Source organism: Nematolebias whitei, chromosome 14 (assembly GCF_014905685.2).
Source record: "Nematolebias whitei isolate Nwh7 chromosome 14, NemWhi1, whole genome shotgun sequence".
NCBI lineage: Eukaryota > Metazoa > Chordata > Actinopteri > Cyprinodontiformes > Rivulidae > Nematolebias > Nematolebias whitei.
The window spans coordinates 19,909,143-19,924,563 of NC_056511.1; the positions used below are offsets into that span (position 1 = coordinate 19,909,143).

At 41.6% G+C, this 15,421-nt stretch overlaps 2 protein-coding genes across 3 annotated transcripts in view; one reads left to right on the plus strand and one right to left on the minus strand.

Moving 5' to 3' along the window:
- Window positions 1-15,421, minus strand: part of smad9 (SMAD family member 9) — a 937,424-nt gene that overhangs the window by 855,027 nt on the left and 66,976 nt on the right. The window lies entirely within an intron of this gene.
- scaf4a (SR-related CTD-associated factor 4a) overlaps window positions 2,631-15,421 on the plus strand; it is a 29,992-nt gene continuing 17,201 nt past the window's right edge. The window contains exons 1-9 of the mRNA XM_037687953.1: window positions 2,631-2,670; window positions 12,520-12,603; window positions 12,720-12,764; window positions 12,862-13,023; window positions 13,131-13,263; window positions 13,523-13,692; window positions 13,817-14,014; window positions 14,188-14,270; window positions 14,396-14,480. Of these exons, the coding sequence (XP_037543881.1) occupies window positions 2,641-2,670; window positions 12,520-12,603; window positions 12,720-12,764; window positions 12,862-13,023; window positions 13,131-13,263; window positions 13,523-13,692; window positions 13,817-14,014; window positions 14,188-14,270; window positions 14,396-14,480 (990 nt within the window). The 5' untranslated portion in view covers window positions 2,631-2,640. The remainder of the gene's footprint in view (window positions 2,671-12,519; window positions 12,604-12,719; window positions 12,765-12,861; window positions 13,024-13,130; window positions 13,264-13,522; window positions 13,693-13,816; window positions 14,015-14,187; window positions 14,271-14,395; window positions 14,481-15,421) is intronic.

The following is a 15,421-nucleotide window of genomic DNA, read 5'->3' on the forward strand; positions in this document are numbered from 1 at the left end:
CAGCCAGAGACAGAAATTCTTGCCAGGGGACTGAACTTTGCGGTTGCACCAAGTAGAATTCCTCTGGTGGAGATGATCACAGCTACTGAGTCAGCCATCCGCAACAACAAAATTAAAGAGGCTGAAGCAGAACAGCTCAGAATCAAAGTTTCATCCTGCCTCAGCAATGCAAAACCACCACCTTCCAACATCAGTAGAGAGGAGAGGGATGCACTCACCACTCTTAGCAAGGACAAAAACATCATCATTCTCCCAGCAGACAAAGGAAGGTGCACAGTGATTTTGAACCAGAAAGACTATCATGAGAAAGTTATGACACTCCTTAGTGACTTAAACACTTATGAACCTCTGAAAAGAGATCCAGGAAGTGGTTACAAGAAAAAGTTAATAGATTGCCTGAAAATTTTGGAGCAGGACAAGGCTATTGACCGTTTTCTGTACCACAGACTGTACCCAGGGGAGGCCACACCTAGTATGTATGGTTTACCTAAAATCCACAAACAAGGTGTACCTTTAAGACCAATTGTTAGCATGATTAACTCTGTCACTTACAATGTTTCCAAATATCTGGCGTCTGTACTCATCCCTTTAGTTGGCAGCTCAGAACACCACATACAGAACACCATGGACTTTGTGGACAAGGTGAGGGATGTCATCATGGAGACTGATGAAACAATGGTCTCTTTTGATGTCACATCACTCTTTACGTGCATTCCTGTTGATGATGCAGTAGAGGTGGTCAGTTTAAGATTAAAATCAGACACCACTCTGAGCAGCAGGACCACACTTTCCACAGAACAACTGTGTCAACTCTTGAAACTGTGCCTGCAGTCAACCTACTTCACATATGGGGAGCAATATTATAGGCAGAAACATGGGTGTGCTATGGGGTCTCCAGTTTCTCCTATTGTTGCCAACCTGTACATGGAGGAGGTGGAAAAGAGAGCCTTGATGTCCTTTTCAGGGACACCACCAAGTCATTGGTTCAGGTATGTTGACGACACCTGGGTTAAAATCAAATCTCAGGAAGTCCAACATTTTACTGACCACATCAACTCTGTGGATAAATACATCAAGTTCACACGAGAAGATGTAAAAAATGGCAGATTGGCTTTCTTGGACTGTGAGGTCTCAGTCTCTGATAGAGGACATTTGCAAACCGAGGTGTACCGCAAACCCACCCACACAGACCAGTATTTGCAGTTTGACTCCCATCACCCTTTGGAGCACAAGTTAGGAGTCATCAGGACTCTGTATCACAGAGCAGACAGCATCCCCACTAGCTCAGGAGCCAGGCAGAAGGAGAAATCCCACACAAGACAGGCTCTAGAGCAATGTGGATATCCTAACTGGGCCTTCCTGAAAGCAGAGAAGAAACCCAAACAGGATTCCAGTCAGCCAACAGGTGAAAAGGAGGAACCCAGACCCAGACCAGTGGTCATTCCGTATGTTGAGGGAGTATCAGAGAAACTGAGACGTTTATTTTCTAAACATAACGTCCCAGTGGCTTTTAAACCCAAAAATACATTACGGCAAAGACTGGTTCATCCCAAAGATCCAGTCCCCCGGCACAAACAGAGCAATGTTGTGTATGCTGTTCAGTGTCAGGAGGGCTGTGATCAGTCTTACATCGGGGAAACTAAACAGCCACTGGCCAAAAGGATGGCCCAGCACAGAAGATCAACATCATCAGGCCAGGATTCTGCGGTCTACACTCATCTCCAGGCCAGCGGTCACTCTTTCAGGGATGAAGATGTTCACATCCTGGACAGAGAGGAACGATGGTTTGAGAGAGGAGTAAAGGAGGCCATCTTTGTGAAAAGAAACCGTCCATCATTAAACAGGGGTGGAGGCCTCCGGGTTCAACTGTCCCCCTCTTACAATGCTGTGATTGCTAGTATCACTCAGCCCTCTGTGAATAGTAAACAGCCATCAGGGTGCTAATGATCCATTGTTATGCTGATGGTCCTTCTTGAGCATGTGATCAGCTGGTTTTGGTTGTTAGCAGCAAACTGGTTGATCCACTCTGAGATGGTGCTATTTAAGAGACTGAGCTGAATACAGCACCTCAGACTGAGGAAGTCTTTCGGATGAGAGACGAAACGTTTCTACATTTTTTTTGTTGATTTGCTTTTTTTTTTTGTTTGTTTGTTTTTAAATGTCCAGAGGACCAGATTTAACTTTTTTAGATTTTTCTACCTGGATTATTGAGCATGCATCAGGATATTTCCTAGTAAAATTAGGTTATTAATTAAAAAAATCTATTTTAGAGTTTTGAAAATAAACACCACAATTTATTATTGTTGAAGTCAGATCTGCTGTTCAATTCCCTGAGCCTGAAGCCAACCCCACATAACATACTGCTCCATAAGTCTTGAGTGACACTACTGCTATAAAATAAACACACACGTTCTGCACTTTTGGCGTTTGCGCACTGCGCCATCTAGTGGACAGAACTAAGAACAACAAGCTTGAATCCCATCATGCTTTGCCTTGCCCGCCGACCCGAAAGCAGCCTATGCTAGGCTAACTGGCGTTAGCTAGTTGGAGCGGACATGTTGTGCGGATCTTTCCTTGCTTATACATCGCTGTAATCAGGGATTCGGGAGTCAAGGGAAAAGCCCGGGACGCCTGGCCATCATGGAGGCCGTCAACGCCTTTAACCAGGAGGTAAGCTGCTTGCAAAGAGCCTAAACTCACCGTGTCTGGAGGTTTTGGTCATGATGGTGCCGCTGTGATGCGATGTAGCTAGCCAAGCAGGTCGGCCCTGAGGCCCTAGTACCTGCACATCATCTTCGGCTCTAGTCTTGATTATTTCAAATATATATTGTGCTACTGTAGCGGAAGTAACCATACTGAATCAATCGGCAGCATTTTCTACCTTGTAGCAAGCTAACATGAATGATGCAGTCATTCGCAACTTCACCGTCCCACCGTCATGGTGCTAGCAAGTAGGAGTAAATTATGAATGCCAACAACATGATGCGCTACGTGCAGCTAACAGAAACATGCATAGAATTAAAATTAAAAGTCACTGCCTCAATTATCGGTGTTTATTGCTGTTTCAGTAATATATGCAAAACATGTGTTTGTAAACTAGGAGCAGGTAGGCCAAGCTAAGGCCTGTGGATTTATCGCTATCATATTTCCAGTCAAAACAGCTCCCGTGTTATTGGTTTTGTTGGTTTTTTTTTCCAACGTTTTCAACGACAGCTTTTTTAATATTAGAATTTAAAAATTTAATATCAAGGCCTTCATGATTAAACAGTCACTGTTGTGACCGAGTGATAAACATTGATCGAACAATCTTTCAGCCAGTCAGTTCAGGTCCTCATCATAAAACCCATTAAAATTTGTATAGTCATATTTACAAATTGCAGTTTAAATAGAAATTTGTCTGCTACATCAGTTGTTGAAGGAGCTGTTGTTAATGAATATTAATTGGTGTGGAATGTCTGCAAAATGTAGCCAACTATAATGTTTAGAATTGTGTCTGTGATTTGATTAGCGTGGTTTTAAAAAAAAAAAAACAGGAGCAAAAGAGTTAAGGAGACATTTTATTGAGGGGTGGTGTTTTCGAAACACTTTTGGGGGCGTGGCTTTGTGGTGGGCGGGGCTTCAGCCATACCATCAAACATTCACAGGATTTATTTTGTTATTTTAGTCATGTCTAAAGAGTCCACAAGAGGTCAGATAAACAATTTGCTGTCATTAGAATCTGTTCCCTGAGTGTTGGAAATTGAATGCTCAGATTTGCTGTAACATTTGTGTCTAGTGGCATTTTGCCACTGTCTCAAGGCATCGTTTCCGCACCACACCTCACCAGTTAAGGGCCTGCCCACTGCCGGTGCCCACTCCCACTAAGCTCGGTTTATGGGACCATCTTGTTTATGGTCCCAAGTGAACTGCGCCAAGGGGACGATTTTGATGCGAGTAGACTGCAGCCATTGATTGGCCAACAGCTACATCACAGGATGATTCGCTCAGCAAAACTGCTAACTATATCTGAATTTTCATTTCTTTTGGTTCATGTTGAGTGTGTGTTGTTTTGTAAGTTTCTGGTATGGAAGCTCTAAAAAAAAAAAATTGCTGTGGACCAATGATGAGGTAAGACCTTCCTAACTTTATTGGCCAATGTTAGACTTCAGCGTGAGCGTGACGGCGCCACAAGAAATGATACATTTTACAAAGAGATATTGAAGATGATGGCACAACATGACTACGCCCGGACTTATAAGCAGTGCTAGGATAAGCTAAAGAAATTGAAGTCCCATTATAGGGTAATTAAGGACCGCAACAGGCAGAGTGGCTCAAATACAGTGACCAGTTACAGTACTGTCCACTTTGCATTGATGACCCCACCCACAGAACAAGGAGACAAGCAGTGTTTCACCTAGATAACTTGCCATGGCGAGGCACTCATCTCGTCTGTGATTTTCGTCCGGGGGGGTGAACGCAGACTCGTCCCAAGCTGCGCAGCTCGCTGTTTAAACCAACAGTTTTAGAGGGGGGGTGGGGGACACAGAGGCAGCCGTGCGCTGTTTGCACTGACAGTTTTATAGTTTTAGACCAGGGTGTGTGAGAGGAAAGACACAGACACACATCTCAGCCGCGCTCTGTCTGAACCGACAGTTTTTTGTTTTTGGCGGGGGGAGAGACAGACGCACATCTGAGCCATGCGCTGTTTGTACCGACAGTTTTCGAGTGGCAGGGGTGCGTTCAGCGTGAGGGTTCAGCATGAAGGAAGAGGCTGCCTTTAGCTTTTTAGCTAGTGCACCTGCATTGCGAGCCACTAGTTTAGCGTTACATCAGTGCCGACAGGTGGTGGGGGGTGGGGTTCGCTAGACGGGGCACTCGGTTCTGTTGACAGGGCGGGGCGCCCCGCTTGTATAATGGTAGGGGAAACACTGACAAGTCACGGCGGCAAATCACCTGCATCTGAGAAGAATCAACAAGACGAGAGCTGAGTGGGGCATCGCAATTATCAGCTTATGTGCAGCAGGTGTTGTACTTAGTTTCATTTTCAGTGTGGACTGGGAAATGGATAGAAACACAGCTCTTAAGCTTAAGTCAATGAAATGGGCCAGTCTTGTGTATTGCTGACGTGGGTATGTGATGGAACCGCCCCACCCAGTGGATAAGTTGTGGTAGATTGCCTGTCTTACCACCTGCTCACACCCGGTCTAGCGCATTGCCCCTAGTAAGAACTAGTTTCTTACAGGGTATGTGGAGCAGAATCTGAAAGTAGCTGCTAGCCATGAATGTGAGAGAATACAGCCCACATTACAACTGTTCCAGTAAAAGTTATAATGAATGTCATATAAATCTTATGAAGATGATAAAATAACTCCTGGAAGGAGATTTGACAATTTTGTGCATGCAGGAGACGAGACTTAAAACCGGCGACTCTCCATGGCTGTGTTGACCTGGAGGGAGTGCTTCTCTGCTGAACAGCATAGGGGCACGTTCCAGCACCATCTGTTAGAAACTGTGGCAGCATATCTGTGACTGATTTACAAAATAGTACTTTTCCTTGGTTAACAACAGAAATACCAGATCTTCCCCCTCCAACTCCTCCATCAGCAAATTAAAAGTAAATGTCCACTCTGAAAACCACACTGTGTTGATTTTAATTGCACATGACGTGCTGCAGTGGGAGGGTTTATCAGGAATTGACATGACATGGTAAGATCACTCCACCCATGTGGAAATATAACCTAGGGTGAGATAAACTCTGACATGCAAACAGGATGGCTGTAATGGCAGAGGGAGCTCATGTCATTACCTGAGGCATTTTTACCTTAAGGCCCCCACATACTTGGGTGTACTTAACTACGCAGAGGTCCATGCGTACTCGAGGCAGACTCAACATGGACGTCCGCCGGCCAAGTCCGCGCAAAGATAAATTTTTATGACTGCGTACGTGTACTCTGTGTTGCACAATAAACTACCCGGCGACGGACTGTTTAGTATGTGACACCAACCACTCTGTTCCAAGCAACCAGTCGCAAAGTTGTTCAATCGGGAGGGTCTGGAAATTTCTCAGTGGGCCTGTCTGATGTGTGGGCTGCAGGGCCAGCGGCCCCCCCCCCCCCCCCCACTTTTTTTAATTTTTTTATAACTTTTTATTAACAACGTATAAACACAGAACACCCCTGCTCCTGAGTTGCCCTGCTTCTACACCGCCAGCAGCTCTCTTTTTTTAATATATTTTTTCCACAAGTCAGATCCGTGATGCGACCTGTCAATAAATTCAGTAGGCATGTCAGCAAATGACCAATCGGCGACCTCAATTTGTCCCGAAGGTAAACACTCCTTACCTGCAGGGCTGGGCTATAGCCCATCAGGGTGTACACTCGAGTATGAAGTCTTAACCGTCTGCAGACAGTACGCGCTGAGTCCGCGCGGCTCACAGAGTACACACAGTACGCCCGAGTATGTGGGAGCCTTTACAGTGAAATTGAGTATGCATTAAGAGTGTAAAATTGACATTGCACAATCTATTAGACGCGCTATACAAAATCGATTGAGTGTGAACTGATCATAGCAAGCAAAAACTAAACTATATATCAACATACAAAACAAAGCATAACTAGCGTTAAGCTTTAACTTTCAGTTTAACCATAAAGCATACAGTGTACCAGTAATGATGACAAAAAAATGGAGGATTTACTTGCAGTTACCATCATACAGTTGAACATGTGGTAGTTCCGGTCAGTCGTATTGAGCTGCTCATGAGGTCAGCTGCCAGCCTTAATCCATCTTTTGCATTTTTTTCAGACTCAGTTTAGGTTTGGAAATGGAATAAACTGTATTCCACCCTCTAAACGCTCAAGGGTAGCATGTTTGAATTGCATGGTCCCCACTGACAATAACCAATTATTCAGATGATTTTTCACATCTCTAACTGAAAAGCATTCACAATACAAAATCCTGACTGTTGTCAGAGGAAAAGGGTGGGGGCCAGGGGTTTCCTGCAGGTAAGGGGCGTTCAACTTTGATCATCCATTTGTCAGTTGCTGACAAGACTACTGGATTGATTGACATGTCTCGTCATGCCAATTATCCCTCGCAGGTTCTCTTTTGAACTTGAGTAATCCATGAGGAAAAGACTGTCTTAACTGCGTCAGACAGATTAATAGAAGTATAAGAGAGCCTTTAATGTCGACACATACCTTTTGAGTCATCCGGACAGTGACCTGGGTAGAAGTGATGATAAGCAGGGAAGGGAGAAGCCTCCTTGTAAATGGAGAGCATAGCATTAACCGAAGCGAGGATTCTACCTTAAGTCATAAATGATCTATCGGTGCTAATTAAGTTTAGGTGTCATTTAACAGTTGGGAATTGAACTGTGCACCATAAACAAAAAACACCAGAAATCATTTACAGTTTAACACAAAGCCTTTAACTTATCATGCTCAGCTGATTTCCTGATTTTATTTATTTCAATATCACACTAATCATGTTTGGATTTTGGAAGTGAACCAATGCAGTATGCTTCATTTACGTCGGTCACCTCATGGTTTAGTCACTGGATCTCAGTGGGGAATTTGTCTGATTCTCCAGTAGAGGTCAGACTCTACCTCTGACATTTACTGACCCCTGACAGCACAGTTTTAATTTCTGTACAGCTCAAAATTTCTGTTAACTTTAAATTGTATTACAGGAAGAATTGGTATTTCTTGCAATTTATATTGTTCATCATTCATGCTACATCAAGCTGCTGTGGACACAGCAATGTTTTACATCATTAAACTCCTAAATTGTTCTACAGCTTTTACACTTTGTGTCACAAATAATAATCACAATCATATTTCCCTAGGAATGAGCATAATATATTTAAGTTTAAAAGCACACTGCTCCTAGTGTGTGTGTGTGCAAGAGTGTCTTTGTGCTGCCTCCTGCATGCACAGAAATGGTCCAGTCTCCTTGCACAAGTTCTGTCACTATATTTTTTTAAGCTTTATTTGACTTTCTTCATCTTTTTGCTGAAACAGTTGTAACAATGGCTGTATTTTCTAACAGCCTTGGTCAGCTGCTCATAAGCAGACGCTGCTCTCAGAGTTTAGCAGATTGCAGCCACTTTTCATAAACAAACACGCCCACGGTTCTGACTACCGTTAATCAGACAATGCATGGCTTTTCCCCAGTAAGAAACTACTTCTGACAGGGGGCAATGCACAAAACGGGGTCTCAGCAGGTGTGCGAGTAGAAGAGTACGCAATTTCTGTCATACAGTGAGACACAACTAAGTACTTATCATGCAATATAAACCAGTCTTTAGACTTTATTAAAAATGCAATAAAGTAGGGCAGGACAATAATTCGATATCAATTTATATCACGATATACTTTTATTCAATAACGGTGATATGAGTTGTAAGCACATTTTTGATATTTCAATATGCATTACGCTATGATTACAGCGTTTCACTGATGCATTTCTTTTTCTGTTCAGGTTGAAGCGGCCGCTTCCGTTTCAACCCAGACAGAAAAAGCCGCGACACAACTACATAATTGCGTGGTGATGTACACCACAGCTCCAAGGAGTTAGCGGTAGCAGGCTAGGCTAAACTCCAACGCGCGGTAAGTTTTTGCTCCAAAATGAGTGCCCATGACCGTCAGAATGTCACTGAACAAGCTTTCACAAGCGAAGAGAAAGCAGATGACATAATTGATAAGAGAGGAAAGACTAATTCGGCGGTGTGGAAGTGGTTCGTCTTTCTAAGATCCGATAAATTGCAGGTTTCATGTGCTGCAAAATGTGACGGAGAGTCGTTCCAACTAGCGGTGGGAACACATCTAACTTGTTCCACTCGATAGAATACGCTGAGAGTCAGAAGATGAAGCACAATAAAAGTTTGAGCCAACGTGTCCCTGAAACACCACCCCCAGCTGTATCAAAAGAGAAACCCATGCAGCAAACGTTAGGTTATGTTGTTGTTTAAAGTTCAAACCATTAATATTATTGACAAAGTTGAGAGTTTTATGTTATTTGACGGTGATTTTAAATTTCTTTGAAGGTTAAAAACACATAAAAGGTGAATATTCATTTATTTATACAGTTTTCCTGAGGCTTTTATATTGTTTATATCAATATCGGAATTATATTGTTATCGACCGAAATTAAGAAATATATCATGGTAAAAGTTTTTGCCATATCGTCCAGCCCTACAATAAAGCAGGGCTTAAATATTGTTTAAAATGTGTCTTTAAGCTACAAACCGGATTCCAAAAAAGTTGGGACACTAAACAAATTGTGAATAAAAACTGAATGCAATGATGTGGAGATGGCAAATGTCAATATTTTATTCGTAATATAACATAGATGACAGATCAAAAGTTTAATCTGAACAAATGTAACATTTTAAAGGAAAAATATGTTGATTCAAAATTTCACAGTGTCAACATATCCCCAAAAAGTTGGGACAAGTAGCAATAAGTGGCTGGAAAAAGGAAATGGAGCATATAACGAACGGCTGGAAGACCAATTAACACTAATTAGGTCAATTGACAACATGATTGGGTATAAAAAGAGCTTCTCAGTGTGTCAGTGTCTCTCAGAAGCCAAGATGGTAAGAGGATCACCAATTCCACCATTGTTGCGCAGAAAGATAGTGCAGCAATACCAGAATGGTGTTACCCAGCGTAAAATAGCAAAGACTTTGAAGTTATCATCATCAACCGTGCATAACTTCATCAAAAGATTCAGAGAATCTGGAACAATCGCTGTGCGTAAGGGTCAAGGCCGTAAAACTCTACTGGATGCTCGTGATCTCCTGGCCCTTAAACATCACTGCACCTCAAACAGGAATGCCACTTTCAAGGAAATAACAGAATGGGCTCAGGAATACTTCCAGAAAGCATAGTCAGTGAACACAATCCACTGTGCCATCCACCGTTGCCAGCTGAAACTCTACAGTGCAAAGAGGAAGCCATTTCTAAGCAAGCTTCACAAGCTCAGACGTTTGCACTGGGCCAGGGGTCATTTAAAATGGAGTGTGGCAAAATGGAAGACTGTTCTGTGGTCATATGAGTCACGATTTGAAGTTCTTTATGGAACACTGGGATGCCATGTCATCCAGACCAGAGAGGACAAGGATAGCCCAAGTTGTTATCAACGCTCCGTTCAGAAGCCTGCATCACTGATGGTATGGGGTTGCATGAGCGCTTGTGGCATGGGCAGCTTGCATGTCTGGAAAGGCACCATTAATGCAGAGAACTATGTTCAGGTTCTAGAACAACATATGCTCCCATCTAGACGTCATCTCTTTCAGGGAAGACCCTGAATTTTTCAACACGATAATGCCAGACCACATTCTGCAGCAATCACAACATCATGGCTACGTAGGAGAAGGATCCGGGTACTGAAATGGCCAGCCTGCAGTCCAGATCTTGCACCTATAGAGAACATTTGGCGCATCATAAAGAGGAAGGTGCGACAAAGAAGGCCCAAGACGATTGAACAGTTAGAGGCCTGTATTAGACATGAATGGGAGAGCATTCCTATTTCTAAACTTGAGAAACTGGTCTCCTCTGTCCCCAGACGTCTGTTGAGTGTTGTAAGAAGAAGGGGGGATGCCACACAGTGGTAAAAATGGACATGTCCCAACTTTTTTGGGATTTGTTGACACCATGAAATTAGGAAACGACATATTTTTCTCTTAAAATGATACATTCTCTCAGTTTAAACTTTTGATCTGTGATTTTTGTTTTATTTTGAATAAAATATTAGATGTTGCCATCTCCACATAATTGCATTCAGTTTTTATTCACAATTTGTTTAGTGTCCCAACTTTTTTGGAATCCGGTTTGTATAACTAGGAGTCTTAGAGAAAGTTTCTAAGTGCAAAACATCAGACATTACCTCCTTTGTTTATTATTTTTTTTTTTTAGGTGGCTTTGTGTGTTTGATTATCACGTCTGAATTTTTGTCTGCATTCGAGCAGCTTTTCCTACATGGTAGGAATGACAATTATTCTTTCAGAGGCAGAGTTGAGGTGTAAACATATTTTAAAAGGAAGCATATTTTATGCCCTTTTTTAGACATTCAAGTAGGCCTGTCATGATGACAAATGTTTCTGAGCGGCTAATTGTCTCAGAAATTATTGCAATAAATGATAATATTGTTTGAAATGTGACAATAATTCGTAATTGTGTCAAATTTAAAAAGAAATGTTGGTTAATTTGTTTTGCATATAGTACCTTTTTCGACCACCAGATGGCAGTATAAGACTGTTTAACCAAATGATGGGTAGTGAGGGAGCGAGCAATGTGTCTCTTGAAGAAAAATGGAAGGGAGGCCCCTTGACATGACATGGGTTGTCTCTCTTTGGTTCTCAAAATGGCACACGCTAAGTGTGGTTTGAGCTCTTTAGCATAGCATTTTTCACGCAAAGCTTTAAATAAATAAAAAAAAATCAGTAAACAAATTCTCAGCTTCTTTTTGCAGAGAAAAACAACTTTTTACACAAAGGCACGAGTTTCAACCGTGAATTTTGTAGCTTTGACAAGACAGAGGTTTTTTCCCCGAGGTCGGCCTCTTAGCTTAGCTCGTAGCTTAGCTTCTCAGCTTAGATGCTTTTAACGAACCAAAAACACAATTTTGCACAGTTAAAATGGATTTTAAAGAGAAAGTGGTCAGTGAAGAGCACCGGGGTTGATCCTTTTGTCATCCAGTCTCCAGTAGAAAGAGAGACACGAAGAAACGATAAAGCCAATAAATGAAAATGAGGTCGTTAATTTTCATTTATCATGCGATTAATTGGTTTATTGTTTATTGCAACAGGCCTACATTCAAGCTGTTTTTACATTGGCTAAATGTTTGTAACTGGTTGACCTGCATCTTTAAGACTGGATTGTTTTTGCTGTAGGGCCATATTGTGAAAAAGACTACAGTCCAATTTACACTCCTTTTATTTATTTATTTCATTTTTGGGGTGTGTCTCCATTGATGAGTTCAATAATTAGAGGTCAAGTTGTAGTTGTACTTTAAGCTAGACATCAGTGTTCTGTGATTCTCTTTTAAGATATGTTCACATTCATCTAGCAGGGTAAGGTCCGTTCTCAAAATGTTAGTCATTTTAGACACGAAGGTGTGCAACTCCCACACACAAGCAAAAAAAAATTCCTTTAAATGACCTGATTAATGCCAAAAAAAAAAGTAGAATTGCAATAGGAGGCCTTGTTAATTAGAATAGTATGACAGTTGCATATGATGATGGGCTGAAGTGTTCGATTCTTAAATGTGGCGCTCAAAAAACAAGTTTAGAAAACACAATTCTCGTCGAAATGCACATTTATGCAGCGCATGCATCACATTTCGATCTACCACTTGTTCCTATGAAGGCAATAAATTTAAGGAGCTTGACTTGTATCTGTTTGATATAAGTCAGAGTTAAGGTTCGAAAGAAAATGCACTGGAAAAACAACCCAGTTGATTAACAAATTTTTATTCTACTATGCTTTGACTGTCCATCTAATCTTTGTGTTTTTTTTGTTTTTTTTTTACTTTGTGTAGTTATTCTCGCTGATGGACTCTAAACCGCCAATATCTCGGGCAAAAATGATTTCCATCACTAAATCAGCCATCAAAGCTATGAAGGTAAGAATCAATTTGCCTCTTTGTTCAAATGAACAGTCGTTTTTTTTTAATTCTGTCTAAATTAATTATATTTTTGAGCCTTGATGAAAATATTAACTTGTTTCTTTTTTTCTCAGCTCTACAAACATGTGGTCCAGATTGTTGAAAAGTTCATCAAAAAGGTAAGACGAACTTGTTTCACCGTGTTTCACCAACCAGTTTGTCGTTGCAAAACACTGAAATCTGAAATCTCTGGATGTTTTTGTCTGATTTCTCCAGTGTAAGCCTGAGTATAAGGTGGCAGGTCTGTATGTGGTGGATTCCATCGTTAGGCAGTCCAGACACCAGTTTGGATCAGATAAAGATGTATTTGGTCCAAGGTTCACCAAAAACATCACAGGAACTTTTGAGAACCTTTGCCTTTGCCCCATAGAGGACAGGGTAAGAATTAATAAAACAGGTGGCGTTTTTATTTTAATTCTAGAAAAACTGGAACGTTGTTGGCAAATTTGGTGAATTTTTGTTTGTTTGTGTATTTTTATCTGTAGAGCAAGATTGTGCGAGTTTTGAACCTGTGGCAGAAGAATGGGGTGTTTAAGATTGAAGTTATTCAGCCCCTCTTGGACATGGCAGCTGGCTCTGGCAGTGGTGCTGCATCTTTCATAAACACAGATGAGCCTGGTAATTTATATGATTGTGAGCATTGTACAGCCATCTATTCATTTTTAATAATTTATAAACACAACTGTATAGGTAGAACTTTCAACCAGATTTTACCTGTAGCGTTTTTTTTTTTTTTGTTTTGTTTTTTTGCTAAGCATTATTAGTTTATTTTCAAAACTGGTATGAATAAAGAAGTATTTAATGCATCCCTCAATGGGCTGTTGATCTGCTGAGGATTCGGTTGGTGCCGACATCTAAAAGTATCTTTATGGTGCAGACGCTCAAGCTGCACCTCTTTCTTCAGGTTCCTCACCACCTCCAGCCCAAGAGCCAGTTCCTGTGGTAACATCCAACTCTACCGCACCATCACCATCAGTTCCTCAGATGCACAGTTCTGATGCCTTTGCAGCTGTGGCACAGCTCTTCCAGTCCTCACATGGTCAGCAGGTGCGTTCGTGCTAAAACAGACTGACACTGGCTCCAGTCATTTACAGATGTTTACTGCTGTTGTCACGGCCTGTGCCTTGCTTAAACTATAATTCTACGTCCGCTAATTGTCACTGGACTGTAGCTTCAGCAGATGCTCCAGAACTTCCATCAGCAGCCAGTGAAGCCTGAAACCAATTCGCAGCCTCCACTGCCATCCATTCAAACACCAGTTCAGAATGCCTCTGCTGGTTTGAGCGCGGTCGTGCCACAACCTCCTGTTTCCTCACCACAACCTCTTCTCCCCATGCAGCTTGCTGAACAGAAAGCGGCTTTTGACAAGGTGACGGTGTGTGTTTTTATTTGAAGCACCATATTGCACTGTAGTTTCAAATGTCACAATAAATTAGTTGACAGAAATACACTTTTAAGGCTTGCGTTATGTGACATTAATAAGAAAAAATTCTTAACAAATGTTAATGCCATCTTTAAATAAATGGGTTTTTTTTTTTTTAGACGATTCTGGACCGTTTTGATTATGATGATGAACCAGAAGCTGGAGAAGAGCCTAAGAAGGATGAGGTCCCACAGCCTCCTGCGTAAGTCCAGTTTTAGTATGAATAATACACCCACAGCACAAATATGATTACAACCAATGAAAAGTTGTGATTTAGCTTTGTAAAAATGAAACCGTTATAAATATTAAGTGTTTTTATTGTCACAGAATGCAACAGCCTCCAGGTTTTCCCCAGCACATGGAGCACTTTAACACACAAATGATGAATATTTCCCAAGACCTAGCTCAACAGGTAAACAATTTTTTTAAAACAAGGAGATTTGATGTTTCAAACTAAATCCTTTTAGTTTTTTTATTATGGCGAAATTTAAACAAGTATTTCTTGGGTGATGTTTCAAGGAAATCTGACACATCACAACAATGACAAGTGGGGGGGGGGGGCATTCAAGATTGTTATTAATATAATATTACTAATAAGATTTTAATATGACTTTAATTGTTGTTTTAGATTAAAAAATATATATTAAAGTTTAATAATTCTACTTTGTACAGTTTTAAAAATAGTTTTAAGAAATAAATTAGTTATGCTTTAAAAAAAATTATTTTCTCACATGATTCAATCAAGGGAAGGATGGTGCGAACAGAGGTTTGTATGTTGGTTCTCCTAAGTCTCTGGTCACCTCTGTCATGGTTTTGACTATGCAGCAAAATAACCTAACGAGAGATGCTCAGGCCTCCATCCATCCATCCATTTTCTTTGCCCGCTTATTCCATTTTGGGTCACGGGGGTCGCTGGTGCCCATGTCCAGCAATCACTGTGCGAGGGGCGGGGTACACCCTGGACGGGTCGCAAGTCCATCACAGGGCCACATAGAGACAAACGAGACAAACAAACATTCACTCTCTCACTCACACCTAGGGACAATTTAGAGTTACCAATCAGCCTAACATGCATGTTTTTGGACTGTGGGAGGAAACCGGAGTACCCGGAGAAAACCCACGCATGCACGGAGAGAACATGCAAACTCCACCCAGAAAGGCCCCTGGACCGGGGTTTGAACCAGGGACCTGCTCGCTGAGAGGCAGCAGCTCTACCAGTTGCGCCACCGTGCTGCCTGCTCAGGCCTCATTTATAAAAAAAATTCAACAATGACAGCATTCCGTTAAAGTGAAGGTATGACACACAGGACGAGTTCTCACCAACAAATCAGACAACCTCGTTTCAAATCACAG